This window comes from Amphiprion ocellaris, chromosome 1 (assembly GCF_022539595.1).
Source record: "Amphiprion ocellaris isolate individual 3 ecotype Okinawa chromosome 1, ASM2253959v1, whole genome shotgun sequence".
Classification (NCBI taxonomy): domain Eukaryota; kingdom Metazoa; phylum Chordata; class Actinopteri; family Pomacentridae; genus Amphiprion; species Amphiprion ocellaris.
The window spans coordinates 10,380,470-10,395,878 of record NC_072766.1 but is presented as its reverse complement, the minus strand read 5'-3'; the positions used below and the strand labels follow the sequence as shown (position 1 = coordinate 10,395,878).

Genomic DNA, 15,409 nt, shown 5'->3' with positions numbered 1-15,409 from the left:
TGGGTAATAAGAATGTTGACAGACATCAGGTCAGTCCAGGATGAGCTCAGGAATCCTTTTATTCATCAACTGCATTGATAGGCATCTTGCAGCATATGACTTCTCTCAGACTTTTGTTGTTGCAGGTCGAGTTCCCTTTTTAAAAAAAAAACCCTGTAACAATGCTTTCCTTCTCAACAGCCGTAACAGAAGATGTTGGCAATCTTATTACTCAAGCTTGTTGCTCCTTCCACGTGTTGATCTTCAAAGCATTTTCTGCAGGACTGTGTACCCAAACAAAGATAAAATATTGTACAGTCAGAGCTGAAAGTGACGACAATAAGTAAAATGAATAGATGAGATTAAGTGGCTCATTGTTGCAAAGTTGTTAAAGATGTGTCGAAATGCTCGTATTCTTAAACTGTGTTCCCAGAGAAGACCTGTGCTATGGACAAACACTTGTCTGACTATGTTGAGTAAAAAAAACAAAAACAAGAAAAGGTGACACAACTACATTTCTCATTTTGTTTGTTGTTCTGATTTACATTGTAGAAAGACCAGTTTTTGCTTCAGTTTTGCTCCATGTGGGCAAATTTTTCACTCTAGTATAGAGTCCTGCACCTTTATTGAAACAGCACAACCACAGCTAGAAGTAGAGGAACATAAATATCTTTTGTGTCGTATGACAGCTATGATGTCATGAATCATGAAACAGAAAAACTTTCTTTGATAATTTATAAAACATTCAAATACCTAGTGCTCATAGACGTTGCTGATACTTGGAAAACTAAAGGTAACTCTGCATACTATAGATTTTTCACTTTTTACATTTTAATATGTTTTCATACTTTTCTTCTATGTGCTTTGTGTAAACACAGCATGCAGTTCAGACCAGTTCAACTGAAAAAGATCTTATTTTTTGTCATGTGACTTTTGTCCACAATTGAACTACTAATTGCAACTCCATTGCACAGAGGAACACAAAAATAGATTTTTATTATTTTTTTTACAGAATCTGGTTTGAGCAAACGGTTTATTTTTGGCAAAAATTTTAAATGCGACATGTAGAATAAAGGGATTTGGACGATCAAGATTTTAAGCATGGACTTATTACTCCACTAAGGAACGCGGTGGAGTTATGTGACGATTAGCGTACGTGAATCCTTCCTTCCGTCTGTGACCAACATTACTCTAAAACGGACTAAAGGATTTGGATGAAATTTTTAGGGGAGGTCAGAAATGACACAAGGACCACCTCACTAGATTTTGGCAGTGATGCGGCTTATAGTCTGGATTTCCCATTGAGATTGCGGCACAGCGTCTGATAGCGGCACGGCATCACTGTAACCATGACTACAAGTGAACGCTACCTCAGCTGCCTGCTGGTGATGACATGTATGTGATCCTACTACAGATCCACCGCTGCAGACTTGGGGTGTTTCTGAGTCCCATCAATTCCCACCGCCTGCTACATATTTAGGTCAGGTAATTCGGTATCCGTACATAATGTACACATGCAGAACACACGCCTGTGTTCAGCGTAAGGTCTGGCAATGAACAGTCTTTGTGGAGTTCTAGTTTCTCTTAGTGCTTTTCTTGTTAGTATTATTTTTACTAATATAACGGCATGTAATAGACGAATAGTTCAAGGGCCGTTGGAAAGTTCAAAATCCCACGATTCTCTCTGTTTCTGGCTCTGATAAATGGTGTAATTTCAGCAATTTTATTTTTTTTAGAAAACATGCCTTTCACACCTGTCAGCAACTGTTGTTGTTCACAGCATTTATAGCTCTTTTGTCAACTGATAGAAATTCTTGACTATCTAGTTATGTATGTGTATTCTTTTCCATTCTCCAAGTTGAAGGTGTAGTCGCAGCAGTATCCTAGATACAAAGACACTCACTGCATGTCTTTTTGTAAGATGTAAAAGTCATTTGAGGTCAACTGATAGATACAGTAAGTGGAAGGTCTGTAGAGACCCTTAAGTATCTTCCACCACTTCCTGTTGAAATGACGACACACCTGCTGCATCAGAGCCCCTTGAGTGACTTCTGCTTTAATGTTCCCTTCCTTCGGCCTCCGTGTGTTTTTGCTGTTGTCTCCTCTAACTCATCCTGCATCCTTTTGCTTCGACTCGATGGCACATGCAGCTTTTTAGGCTTTTTTCATTCTTATTCGATCAGTAGGTCCTTTGGTCTCCATCACTCCGAAGATCAACTAACTTTAACCACAAAGGGATGTGAAAAGGGAAATCTTCCACACTATAATCCCAAACTTCCTTCACAATGAAGCAAAAATATTAGGAGCTGGAATCATGAATTATCTGATAAAATACATCAGTTCCATGTGGTCTCTTGGCCTTGAAGAAACAACAGTATTGGGAAGAAGCACCGTTCGCTTGGCACGCAATTTTTCCTTCCAAAAGTCTCATTGAGTACGGTTGTAATTCTTCCACTCATTTTCTCTGTTAGCTTTGCTCTGGTCCATCTGTGTTTTTTTTGTTCCAACAGACCCAGACAGCAAGAGCTATCTTTCCTGCTTCAAAGGAATTAGTGGGTGTGTGTCCATAGGCTGTGTGCTGTACGTCTACTGGTCCACTGACTCATGTAAACAAAGCGCCATAGTAAAAACCACACACTATGCCCCTGAGATAGAAGATGAGAGAGCCGTGCAGGCTACTCATTCTGCAGCAGGAAACTACCACCATGTGAGTTTAAGTCTTCGAGGAGAGGAAGCTCTGCTGATGTAGGCCAGACAGACTCGGATGCTGGATTAGTGTTGTAGTCGATCAGTCATTTGGTTTCATGCAAGTTCCTTCGGTTTCCTGTCTTTGCTGCTTTAGATACAGTTTTTAGGCAGATTTTGTTACCTTCATAAAACCTCACTTGTTCTCATTACAGCTCCGAGGATAAAGCCACAGTCCACATTTTTACTTAACCACAGAAAGTCTCATTATTATGATTTGTCTTGCATTTGATTTTTGCCAATAATGTAATCTGGATAAATAGGTACGTTTGGTCACAGGAACTCAATGCAAATCTGAAAACTATGAGGTTATACTGAAATTGTCTTAACTGTCTACCCTCTGGGATATCTATATACAGCAGAAAACTCTGACTGAAAAACAGCTTGGAATCCCTGAAAGTCACCCTCAAATTTACAGCAATTCACCACAAAATACTAGCACTTAATAACTTTACGAACTGATTATATTTTGAGTAGGTGGTACACTTACATGAGTGCTAAAGAGGCCTCCGAAACAACCATGATTTTGTATACAAATGCCACTGTTGCACGCTGTTCACTCATTATACTCTGGGCCAGTGGGGTCACATGAAAAAGCATCTTTAACTTATCAAGGAAACTGGAATAAATGAAGCATAATCCTCAGCGAACAACAGAAATGACTGTTTAGAGAGAAACAAAGGAAGACTGGAACATTTTCTGTCTTGTATTGTGATGAAGGTCAAGACAGTTTTTACAGCGTACAGTGTTACAAGATAGCAGGGCAAATGCTTTATTCATTTAGTCCACAGGTTGCGGATGAGCATAATGTCCTCATGTAATCTGGCGTGAGGCTGGGATGTAAAGAAGCAAATGAATTTTCTCCATTTTCTAGAAAATTGATTTCACGCTATAATAGTGACCCGTGTCGATCCTGTAAAACGATGAAGACTCAACATCAAATTATGTAAAATATTTTAGTCGTGCAACCTTTGTGGATGGTTTAATGAACAAATAGGTCTGGCCCATGCTTGTGCCATATAAATAGATCAATTGTTGGTATTCAAAGTAAAGCCTCCTGTAGCATGTGAGAACATGGTATCAAGTAACCTAACGCTATGTAAATAGTGCTTTAGATCTGCTTATCTCCTGGTATCACATGACGTGATACTTGTAGCAGGTGATACTACCATGTAGCAGGTAATACTACTACGTCGCGGGTTGTTAGAGATCACTTGTTTGGGTTTATCTTCAGTGTGGATGTTGGAAGCTTTATAAGGTAATGTTTTCACTTGATAAGATGTGAGTCACATTTACAGGTGATGGGGCGATTTCTCTGACAGCTACCAGTAGATTTAGAAGGTAAATTCATAATTTTATATGCAGTGTAAATTTATTAACCATAAACTGCAAGGTGGAAACTGTTGAGTTGAGCTGTTTTCTGCTGGAGTCTGTATTAAATCTAACCAACCTTTGATCATATCACTCCCTTATAGTTGTGCAATTTGGAACAACCCAAACTTATTATGGGCCATATAACAGGAATATTAATGACAAGACCTTGTACATTTCGTTACTGGGATCAGCTATAAAATACATGTTGGGTAATATTAGCACGTTAGCTTCTTACCCACTAAGATTAACGAAAGTACAACTGTTGCTTTTATTAAATTGGTTTCTGATGGATATCATTGCTTGTTTTTTTAGCAAAAATTTCAACTTAAAAATTAGTTTTCAGTTTTAATGCTTTTTGTTAACAGTGAACTGAATCCCAACTTGTGTCTTGCTAGACAGGTAGAAAGTCATAAAACTCCCTTTTTATAGCCTGCCACTCCTTCTGAGGACACATATAAATGTTTCAATATTTTTTTAAATTTAAGTTTCAGTATTTCACATCTGTTGCTTTCTGCCATTCACAAATTGCACTCCAGAAGTTAAGATTTTCTCCATATTCTCTTCCCCCACCATGCTGTACACTTCTGATTGTTTACTGTTCATTTTTTATTGAAAATTTTGTGTTAATATGTGCTCAAAAGAAGCATCTACATCTCTCCTCTGCTCTGCTTGGAAACTAGCACCAGTTGCTGACAAGTATGGCAGATCAGCCCCTGAAATACCCTGAATGCAGTGCGACATGACATCGATTCCCAAGCCTATTTCGTGCTCTTCATTAGCCTGAGTGTCTCCCCATTGAGCACATGCTGGCTTCTATAAATACCCATAAATTTTTCCACTGTGAAAATCTTTGGTGTCGTTTGAAAGAACATCGTACGTAATGCACACATTATGAGTGTTGTTGTGTAGTTTATATAGATAAGAATACGAAAGCTAAAAAGTAGCCGCTCACTTTATTGTTTGTGACAATAGCAGACACAGTGAGGGACTTAAATTGATAATTAATTAAAATTACTGTTTTGGGTTGTGATGATAATAAAAAAATAACTGCGAGGGGTGTTTTTACAGTACGAGTAGCCAGTAGTGGTTTTTTTCATGTTTGTCTGTGGTGATAGAAAGTTTTGCTGAATTTTTACAACCATACTAAGAACACTTTAGGAGACACATAGGTAGTGTTTGTTGTTACATTTCAGTTGATTGGTGCCAAATGGGACAAAACACCACAGTGTTGAAAGAAAAAGGATCCCGTCGCCACAGATACTAAAAATGACACTTCTAGATGCCTGCTTGTGTGGGGCAGGCGCTGAACAACACCAGGCCCAGTGAAGTGGTAGATGAGTGTGAAAGAGAGGGATGACAATTTGAACGAGCTCCTTTCCCTAGTCAAAGAATTTTCCATGGTCCTGCCAGGTTACCCTGACGACACTGGTGACAGCCACAGGCGGCCATCTGAGCTTTTCCCCGTTGGGCTGCCGAGCCAAGCGACACTGATACAAAAAGATTTTTTTTTTTTTTATTACAAGTCTTGGGACCTGTAGATTGTCTTACTGGTTCTATTGGGACAAAACACTCTTCACACCTCTCATGGACAGCCAGTTCATGCTTTTTGTTTGCTTGGAATCACTTAAAAAATCAGCCAGAATGATAACAAGTATTTCTTTGATACATTTCAGTGAAGAAAAAGTCAGGTGAACAGTTGGGAGAAGTGCAGAATATTGCATTATATACGGTCATTGAATGTGTGGTTGACTGTAGTGTAGTGAGTCAGAGTCAAAAGTTCATAGACAGTTTTTTTTTTTTTTTTTTTAAATAAAATCTCAGTCTGCTCCTTCCTTCGTCAGCGAACCCGCCTGAGCCCTGGCACTGTGCTACAGTCTCAGTTCTTTCCTGTCAGTTCAAACTGTGTCCAGCGAATAGGACACACACTCTCTGTGCACACCTCTCGTTTTCCTGAATATGGGCTTAAAACAATCCAGCCAGCCTTGTGCTTTTGTTCCCCCTCTCCCTCCATATCATCCTTTCTTTTCTCCCTGCGTGTCTCGACAGCCAGAGCCCAGTCCTCATTATCAGCGTGTGCATGTGCAGAGGGCTGCTGACGCTGTGTGTCGCTGCAGACTGACGTCAGCACTGCCCTGCTCCTCTCCATACAAATACCCTCCCTGCCTCCCTGCCTTCCTGCCTGCCTGCCTGCCTGCCTGCCATTGATACCTTTTCTCTGCCCCCCACACTCTTATTAGCATGTTTTTATCAGTTCTAGCACCTCTTGCACCACATAGCCCAGCTAATATGACACACAGGTGTAACTAACCAGCGGTCTAATAGCTCGCACGGGTTTATTGACTCCTGTGAGGAAATATTTATGACCTGTCTCACATTGAATAATTGTGTGTGCATATGAGGAGTTATTTTACTCTTGTTTTTTTTTTTGCCTGAGCGTTTAAGCGCATGTCTTATTGTGTGCATTGTCTGTATTGGATTCTCTTTGGCTGCGTTGTGTCAAGGGTGCATGAATATAGTCCAGTTATTTCTATTCTGGAACTACCTACACTGTAAATAGTCTTTATAACCATGCCGATGTGGGTGCGCACAGTGTTGCGCAAAATCACAGATACAGAGAATATGATCGGATGTACCAATGGCTGTGTGTTTAAAAATAGCCAGAAATTAAAAATAGCACAGATTTATAAGGCAATCACCCACCCCCCCCAAAAAAACAGATGGGTCGTCTGACATGGCTGCAAATGTTTTCAGTTGTAAATAAGAGCTGTAATATTCATGTGTAATGACCAGCTGAAGACATGTTCCAATAAAATGAGTTTTTGGGGTTTAGCTGAAGTATTTTTGATGCTTTTATTTAGAACTACAGAATTTATAAAATGTAAAAATACTGTTACATGTAATAATCCCGCATTCAAATCAAGGTAGAAGCAAAATGTACCAAAAACATTTAAATGCAAAGTACATATTATACAGAATAGCTTGTTATTACAAATAGATAAACATGTAAACTGTATTTTTATGCTGTAGCTTTTCGAATTCTGTGCAAATTTAACATAATTTCTGTCTATAGCTGTGCTTTTTGCACTTATAATTTTATTTGATGACCACTTGCTTTGTATTTAATTTAGTGGAGTTGAAAGTAAAATAGATCCCTTTTTAAATGTAGTTGCAGTACAAAGTAGTATAAAGTGAAAACGGGGCTTGTACTTTAGTGCAAGCGTTTCACAGTTACACCTCAACGTCTTAGACGTGAGAAATAATAGAATGTCTTTGGTTTGAGTCTTTGTGTACAGGTGTCTGAAGTGTACTGTTCTATGTGTCTGTTCTCATGCCTTGTACTTATAGTATCCCTAAAGAAAATATCTCCTGTTCACTGAGGAATTTTAATCTCATTGCTTGCTAAAAGGGCCTCACTGTAAATCATTTGTTGCTTTCATGGTGATGGTGGTAGCTCACAGTCAGCCAGTTTTTCCTGTTTCTGAGCTCGGTGAAAGTCAGGAGAGTCCGTATTTCTATGCACAGACTATGCAGATGTAAAGAAAAGAGCATACTGTAATGGTGAGGCGTTGGCAGATCGTATACATGCTATGCTTCCTCGTGCAACACACTGCAGATATTTGAGCGCGTCACCGGGTGTCAGGAGTGCACATAGTATCTCGTTGCATCTCGTTTCCTTTTTTCATCTCCGTCTGTAGCTCTTAGTCCTTTACTCTCCATCCCTTCTTTAATAGCATCCTCTCCTTCGGCTTTTACCCATCACCCTCTCTGTTTCAGCCCTTGTGTTTCTCTCTGTAAACAAGCAGAAGGCCAACAACTCTGTCCTCCGGCCGTCTCCCGCCATCTCGTTGCCATGGTGTATGGAGCATTGTTTGCTGGCCTCTATGTCGGGTTGCCATGGCAGGGCTTATTTGCCATATTAAATGTTTGGCAGCATTGTACAGATGCTGATGACAAACACCCAACATCCCACTTTGATCAATGAAACAGTTACTGATTAGAGGAGGTGGTATGGGCCCATTGATCTATTTAACAGTCTGAGGTATAGATTTGATCTTCAATATGTGTAAAAAAAAAACAATAATATAGCTTAAAAAAAAACCACAATTATGTCTTTAAGTTTTAGCATTTAGATGTGGGACTTCTTTTGCTGTGACATAATGTGTTTTTCATATCAAATTAAAAACCTACTCTTATAAATTTGGAAAATCATATAATGTTGAACATTAGTGCAATAAAGCACTTTAAATTTTATTTTAAAAAATCTCATTTAAATCCATTAATTCCCTAAAATAAAATAAATTTGTTTTACCAAAAAACAAAACAACAACAAAAAACTATATATATAGAAGTGTATTTTTGAAACTCTTGGTATTGCTGAATATGACCAAATGGTTTTTACTTTTCACGATTTTAGTATGATTTGTTGTGCTTTGTTTCTGCCAGACAGTAAGATGACTGGGTGTGTGTTTACATGTGAGGATGAGGCTCTTGGTGTTTGTGGAGATGCTTTTCACGTCGGCCTTAATCCTCTGCGTCTCTCCCTCTTGTGGTGTGGGGTGAGACTGCACTGTGGCTTTGGAAAGGCTTAATGCCTGGATTTATATGGCATACATGAAGATATGGCTTCTCTCTGAATGTCAGATTAGACTCACAGTTAGGAGGCTTTATGTTTGCATTTACTGTGTTGACCAAAAAAGAAAATCTTTTTTTTTGTAAGTGTGCGTGACGGAAAAAAATAAATGCACATGTTAAGAATGTGAATGTGCAGAATCATAATGTAGGTCTACAATGAACTACATAAATTTTCTCAACTGAATAATCTCTGTATTGAACCTGTATGTGACATAGAGGTTTAAGTTATTTCAGCTTCAGCAATGTAGTGTTACACAACCTGTGCCAACTTTTTTTTTTGTAATTGAAGTTTTTATTCCATGTTTTTACATTTTAACCACAGAACACAGACAAAAACACCCAAACAACAAAATGTGAGGTTCAGTACAAAACCAGCTGTCGTAATGCATTAAGTTTGTATTCAGTTTGTAGACAGGAAGGTGCAAAAATTGTCCCATTGTTCCATCGCGTCTTCATTCCTAGAGGTTAGTCGTCCTAACATCTTCTCACAGGCCACATTCTCAGTCATTTTTTCTTTCCACATTTTCAGAGTTGGGGAATGAGGATCCTTCCATAACTTTAGGATCAGACATGCACATGTCACAAGAGCAGTATTTAAAACTCTAAAACTATGTCTGTTTAACAAGGGCACCTCTGTTCTATCTCCTAATAAACATAGTCTAGGTGATTTGGGTACATTACAAGATAACCAACTCTGCATATAACTTAAAACATTGTTCCAAATCGGAAAAACCAAAGGGCACTCCCACAGAGCATGCATCAAAGTACCCTGAGCTTTCTGACATTTCCAACACAGATCATTTCTGCTAATACCCATTTTATAAAGTCGAGAGGGGGTATAGTAATATCTATTGAGAATTTTATATTGAATGAATTTTCCCTTGGCTTCTCTAACATATAATCCACAATTTGACATAATTGAATCCCAAATATCGTCATCTATAAAACAATGTAAATCTTTTTCCCATATTGCTTTTAGACTTTTAATTGTGTTATTATTTGCCCAAGGGCAAACGTTATACCATTTAGAGGCTTTACACAGTAATGGAGGTAATAGCAGAAATGTCTCTACTGGGGTTCTCTCCTGTGATTTATATTTTCCTTTTAAACAATCCCGTATCTGTAAATACTTCCAAAAGTGGCCATGACCCTCTAATTTGAATTTCTGCTTGATTTCATTAAATGTCATAAAGACATCGCCCTCAAATAAGTCACCAACAGTTCTTATACCTTTTCGTAGCCATTGTGCCCAGTAGATAGACTGTTTGCCAATCTTAATTTTGGGGTTGTTCCATAAAGACGAGTACCTCATGACATACGGATCAAGCTTGTATTTTCTATGTACCTCCAGCCATACCATTTTGGAAAATTTTAAGATTGGATTTTCAAACTTGTCTTTGTTCAACTTTTGAGATAAAGTTTCGATTGGCGTAAATGGAGAAGTAAGTTCCTGTTCAATTAAAATCCAATCCAGGTCAACTTTCCCCGCCCAATGTTTGGCTAGTCTAGACATTTCGAAGGATATACTGTAGTGTTCCACATTGGGCAGGGCTAAGCCCCCTTCCTTTTTCGGCTGACAGAGTCGACTTAGGTTAATACGTGGTTTACGACCATCCCAGAGAAAGTGTTTTATCATGTTATTGTAATTTAATAATAGTGGCTGGGGGATACATATTGGTAACATTCCGGTATAGTAATTAATAAGTGGGGTTATGACCATTTTCACTGCATTTACCTTCCCCCATAATGTCAAATTTAATTTACTCCATTTATCCAAATTTGTCTTAATTTTGTTTATCAATTTGCCCATGCTGTCAGCCAAAATATCCTCAATGTCTGGGTCCAACTCAATTCCTAGATACTTCATCCCTTTATGCATCCACCTGAAATTGAAACCAGACACAGAGCCGTGACTGCAAGATTGAGAGACTGGCATGGCTTCAGATTTTTGCCAATTAATTTTATACCCAGAGTACCTTGAGTATTCATCAATAACCTCTAGCAGAGTTGTAATAGAGTTAGCAGGGTCTTTACTTAAAACCAAAATGTCGTCTGCGTATAAAAACAATTTGTGTTCCCTTCCTCCCCCCAACACACCTCTGATTAGTGAATTTTCTCTAATTTGAATAGCCAAGGGCTCTAGAAAGATGGTAAATAAAAGAGGGCTTAAACTGCACCCTTGACGGGTCGATCTGGAAATATCGAAAAAATGGGAGAGTACCCCGTTAGTAAAAACAGCTGCCTGTGGCTTGGAATACAGAATCTTAATCCAGTGACAAAAATTGTCACCCAAACCAAACCTTTTCAGAGCAGTAAATAAAAAAGACCATTCTACCCTGTCGAACGCTTTTTGGGCATCTAAAGATATGGCTAACACAGGATCAACGTTGTTTTTGTTCAACCATAAGAGATGTAACAACCTTCTCATATTATCAGATGCAGATCTGCCCTTGATAAACCCAACTTGGTCTTTATGTATAATTTGTGGTAACCCAGTTTCTAATCTTGTTGCTAGTATTTTAGATAATATTTTACAGTCAACATTTATTAAACTTATTGGTCTATAATTGGCTGGGTCCGTTACGTCTTTGTCAGTCTTCGGGATAAGTGATATTATTGCCTGATTAAAACTTGGAGGAAGCAACCCATGTTCAAAAGCTTCATGAAATACTCTTGTTAAAAATGGGCAGAGTGTGTCTGTAAATCTCCTGTAAAATTCAGCCGGAAAGCCATCAATCCCCGGTGACTTTCCAGTTTTCATTGCATTAATTGCCTTCTTTACTTCTTCCTCTGTTAAGGGGGTTTCCAATTTGTCCTTTTCTTCTTGTGAAATCTTTGGTATTGTTATTTTATCAAAAAATTCATCTAGTTGTTTCGTGTTAGTCTTATTTTCAGATGTATAAAGGTTTTGGTAGAATGTTTTAAAAACTGTGTTAATATCAGATGACGATGTAACTAACTTATCATCTTTTTTAATTGCTGTAATAACATTTTGGCTATCTATTTTTTTAAGTTGTCTTGCTAATAGTTTCCCTGTTTTTTCACCATTTTCATAGAAATGTGTTTTAAGCCGGAAAAGTGCATACTCTGCTTTCTTGTTATATATGTCATGAAGATTATATTTAAGTTTACAGATTTCTTTAAATTTAGTTTCGTTGAATTTTTCAGCTAATTGTTTTTCAAAAATACATATTTTTTCCTCCAAAGTTTTAATCTTGTTCTTATTTTCTTTAATTTTCTTTGAGCAATAACCCAAACATTTTCCCCGGACAAATGCCTTGAGAGCATCCCACACTGTGGCTAATCTATCAGTAGACCCAACATTCACCTGTAAAAAATATTCTATATCTTTTTGTAGAGATAGCACAAATTGTTCATCCTGCAGTACACTTGTATTTAGTCTCCATCTACCTCTATTGACTCTCTCCGTTTGCAAGTTTATACGTAATTCTACAGGAGCATGATCGGTTAAGGCAATGACACCTATTTTACTGTTCACCACTAGATCAACACATGCATTGGAGATCAAAAAATAATCTATTCGGGAGTATGTTTTGTGTGAATGAGAATAAAATGTGTACTCCTTTTCCAAGGGATGAACAAGTCTCCAAATATCTTCCAGGCCAATATCTTCTCTTAGAGATTTCAAAGCCAATCCTGTTTTAGTTGTTAAGGTTGTATTGATGGTGCTTCTGTCTATATATTCATCTAACACATTGTTAAAGTCTCCACCTAGCAAGATATGTCCCTCTATGTTCCCCAACATCTCATTGATTTTGTAAATAAATTTAGGTTCATCTCTATTTGGGGCATAAACATTACACAATACTACTTTTACACCATTAATAAGTGCTTGGAGACACAAAGGTCGCCCATCTTCATCCTTAAATTGTTGCAGTAGAACAAAATGTAACTTTTTATGTATAAGTATCATAACACCACGACTTTTGCTTGAAACCGAATTATGAAAAATTTTGCCCACCCAATCTCTCTTTAATTTCACTGCTTCATTTTCATTTTCAAAGTGAGTTTCTTGAATGTAAGCAACGTCAGTGTCATGAGACTTAAGATAATTCAGTATTTTCTTACGTTTAATTGGTGTGCTGCAGCCATTTATGTTCCATGAAACTATATTTATTCCTGTGCTACCCATTACTCCACATTTAAACGCTCTGTACCTCCCTGTCTGAAATAATTAAACATACACCGACAGCTTAATATGAACCAAAATATAAACAAAATTAGTACCTCACATTGAACGCTCTCAAGAGAAAAAACAAAACAAAAAATAAATGGCGCTGTTCTAAAAAGGAACATGACAGCGCACATGCCCAATAGGCGAAGCTTCAAGTAGTCTCTGGTCCGTGCGGGTCCCGCAGACAGCGTCCTCGGCTCCTCCAGCTGCCCAGGCTGCACCCCAGTGATCCTGTCCCCGTCATTTGGAATTATTTCTGGACTCTCTCCTGTCCGCTACTTTTACATCCTCGTCAGGCCAGTTCACTCTCAATGTAGTCACGTACAAATCTCTGCGCTTCCTCCACATCATCGAAGCTCTTTCGCTGTCCTTTCCATGTAAATTTGAGTGTTGCGGGATGTGCCAGCGTGTGTTTCACCTGATGCTGCCAGAGCGTTTTCATCACTGGGAAGAATGGTTTCCTTTGCTTTGCGCGTTCTGCAGTCATATCCTCGTAAATCGACAGGCGGCAATCATTCCAGGTAAAACCTTTCTTTTGTTTAGCAACAGTCAGGACTTTATGACGTGCAGTGTAGCGGAGAAATCTTATCATTATGATGCGAGGTGGCTGGTCCGGTCTGGGGCGGGGTTGTAAACTTCTATGGCATCTCTCGATTTCAAACTCTGCTCCGGTTAGACCCAGGCCATCAGAAAGGATCTTCTGTACATAATCACTCAAACCTCCGCCAGTCTCTGAGCCTTCTTTCAATCCAATAAGCCGTACATTCTTTCTGCGACTTCGATTTTCTTGATCTTCAACTCGAGCCCAGAGGTGCTTGAGCGTTTTAGCGTATGCGCTGTTGTCCTGAGCCATAGTAGTTACCTTGTCTTCGATATCCGAGATGCGGCCCTCGGCTTCGGCCATCCGGACCTGGGTCGCACTCAGAGTGTTCTTAAGTTCAGCCATATCAGACTTAATAAACGACACATCAGCTGCTACTCCAGTCATAATTGCTCCCATTTTTGTCATCTCCATGAATAAGGCGCTCATATCCGTGTTTGGAGTTTCTCCGGTGTCAGCAGTGTTAGCATTAGCAGTGTTAGCTGTAGGAGAGCTAGCAGTAGCATCCCCAATGTTCATCGTTTGCAAACGAGTCTGAACATTCTTTTTCTTCAAATTTGCAGTCATCCTCCACAAAAACGTCGAGAACCCTGCCTTGAAATTACGTTTGGAGAGAGTTTTAGTTGCCAAAAAATAGAATTAGGTTGACGGGGTTCAGAGCTCTCCTACGGCGCAGCCATTCCCTGATACCTCACCACGTGACTCCGCTGTGCCAACTTTGACCGTGCACTACTATAATGTGTGAGAGCTCCTGTGCGGTTACCAACAGATAGCATGGAAATGCTGCCGATTGACGTAGTTGGACCTAGATAAGATCTCATAGCTCCATTGTAGACGCAGCACCGTGGTTTTAGTGGTTTGCTTTCCTCCTTTCGCTTTCAGTGAACGGCTCCAGTCTGCCGTTGCTCCGCTAGTGTGCATTAGCATACCTGTAGTAGAAAGTGCATCATGCGGTGCAGGAAATCCTTAATGTAAACTGTTACTACATTGTGTGTTTAGATAACAGGCAGAATAGACGAGCAGAGGCTGCTTTAGCTCTGCTACTGACCTGCCCGTGCCCTCGTTGAAACGTCGTAACACAGTACACTCAAAGTGGAGCACAGGTCAAAGCCTGAGCCAGTTCTGTCCATATGCATTTCATATTCTCTGTTCCACACAAACACATGCACAGTGGTGACGTTTGACTGATGGCTTTCTTTTGTTTTTCAGATGATCCTGTGGGACTGGGATTTGAAGCACTGGTATAAACCGCAGTATCAGGTCAGTACTGTGTTTAAATCTGCTCACGTGTTCAAGGTACGGTTCACATGGGAAGCGCACAGATAATACAGGTCAGATACAGTGGAGTCTATAGTTCACCAGCAGAGTGTAAAGTCACTTTTAGGACATTCAGTTCTTTTCCAGACATTTTTTCGGTCAGGCAAAAATACACATTGTGTAAAACCTTGCATACAGTGACCTTGGAATCGCTGTCATGCCACATTTTTATCTTACGCAGACATTCTATGTCTTGTTTGAACTATTTGTGTAATCTATTAAAGAATTTAGCTCCCAGAGACCAAAAGTCATTATTTGTTCCTGTTAGAGAGAGCCAGTCCAGTCAGAACTTTTTCTCTTAGGAAACCTACCCTACAAAAGGCAAGAATACACCATGCTCTTACAGTTTATAGTATGTCACTGTAGATATCAGTTTAGCACTCCATGTCACATCTCACCTCTACTAGATATAGTGTAGTTTCCACCCTGCACGCTGTAGTTGTTTTGGAGATCGAGGTTAGGAATGAGGGGACAGCAGGGGTGGAATGAACTGTGGGGAAGTTAAAAATCATAAATAAAAGCCAAATCAGTGATGGAAAAATGGGATTCCTGAAAGAAATAAAGAT

General features: G+C 39.1%; 1 protein-coding gene across 2 annotated transcripts in view; it reads left to right on the top strand.

Moving 5' to 3' along the window:
• pde3b (phosphodiesterase 3B) overlaps nt 1-15,409 on the top strand; it is a 52,834-nt gene that overhangs the window by 22,445 nt on the left and 14,980 nt on the right. For both annotated transcript variants that reach the window (XM_035944459.2, XM_023262283.3), the window contains exon 2: nt 14,736-14,786. In XM_035944459.2, the coding sequence (XP_035800352.2) occupies nt 14,736-14,786 (51 nt within the window). The remainder of the gene's footprint in view (nt 1-14,735; nt 14,787-15,409) is intronic.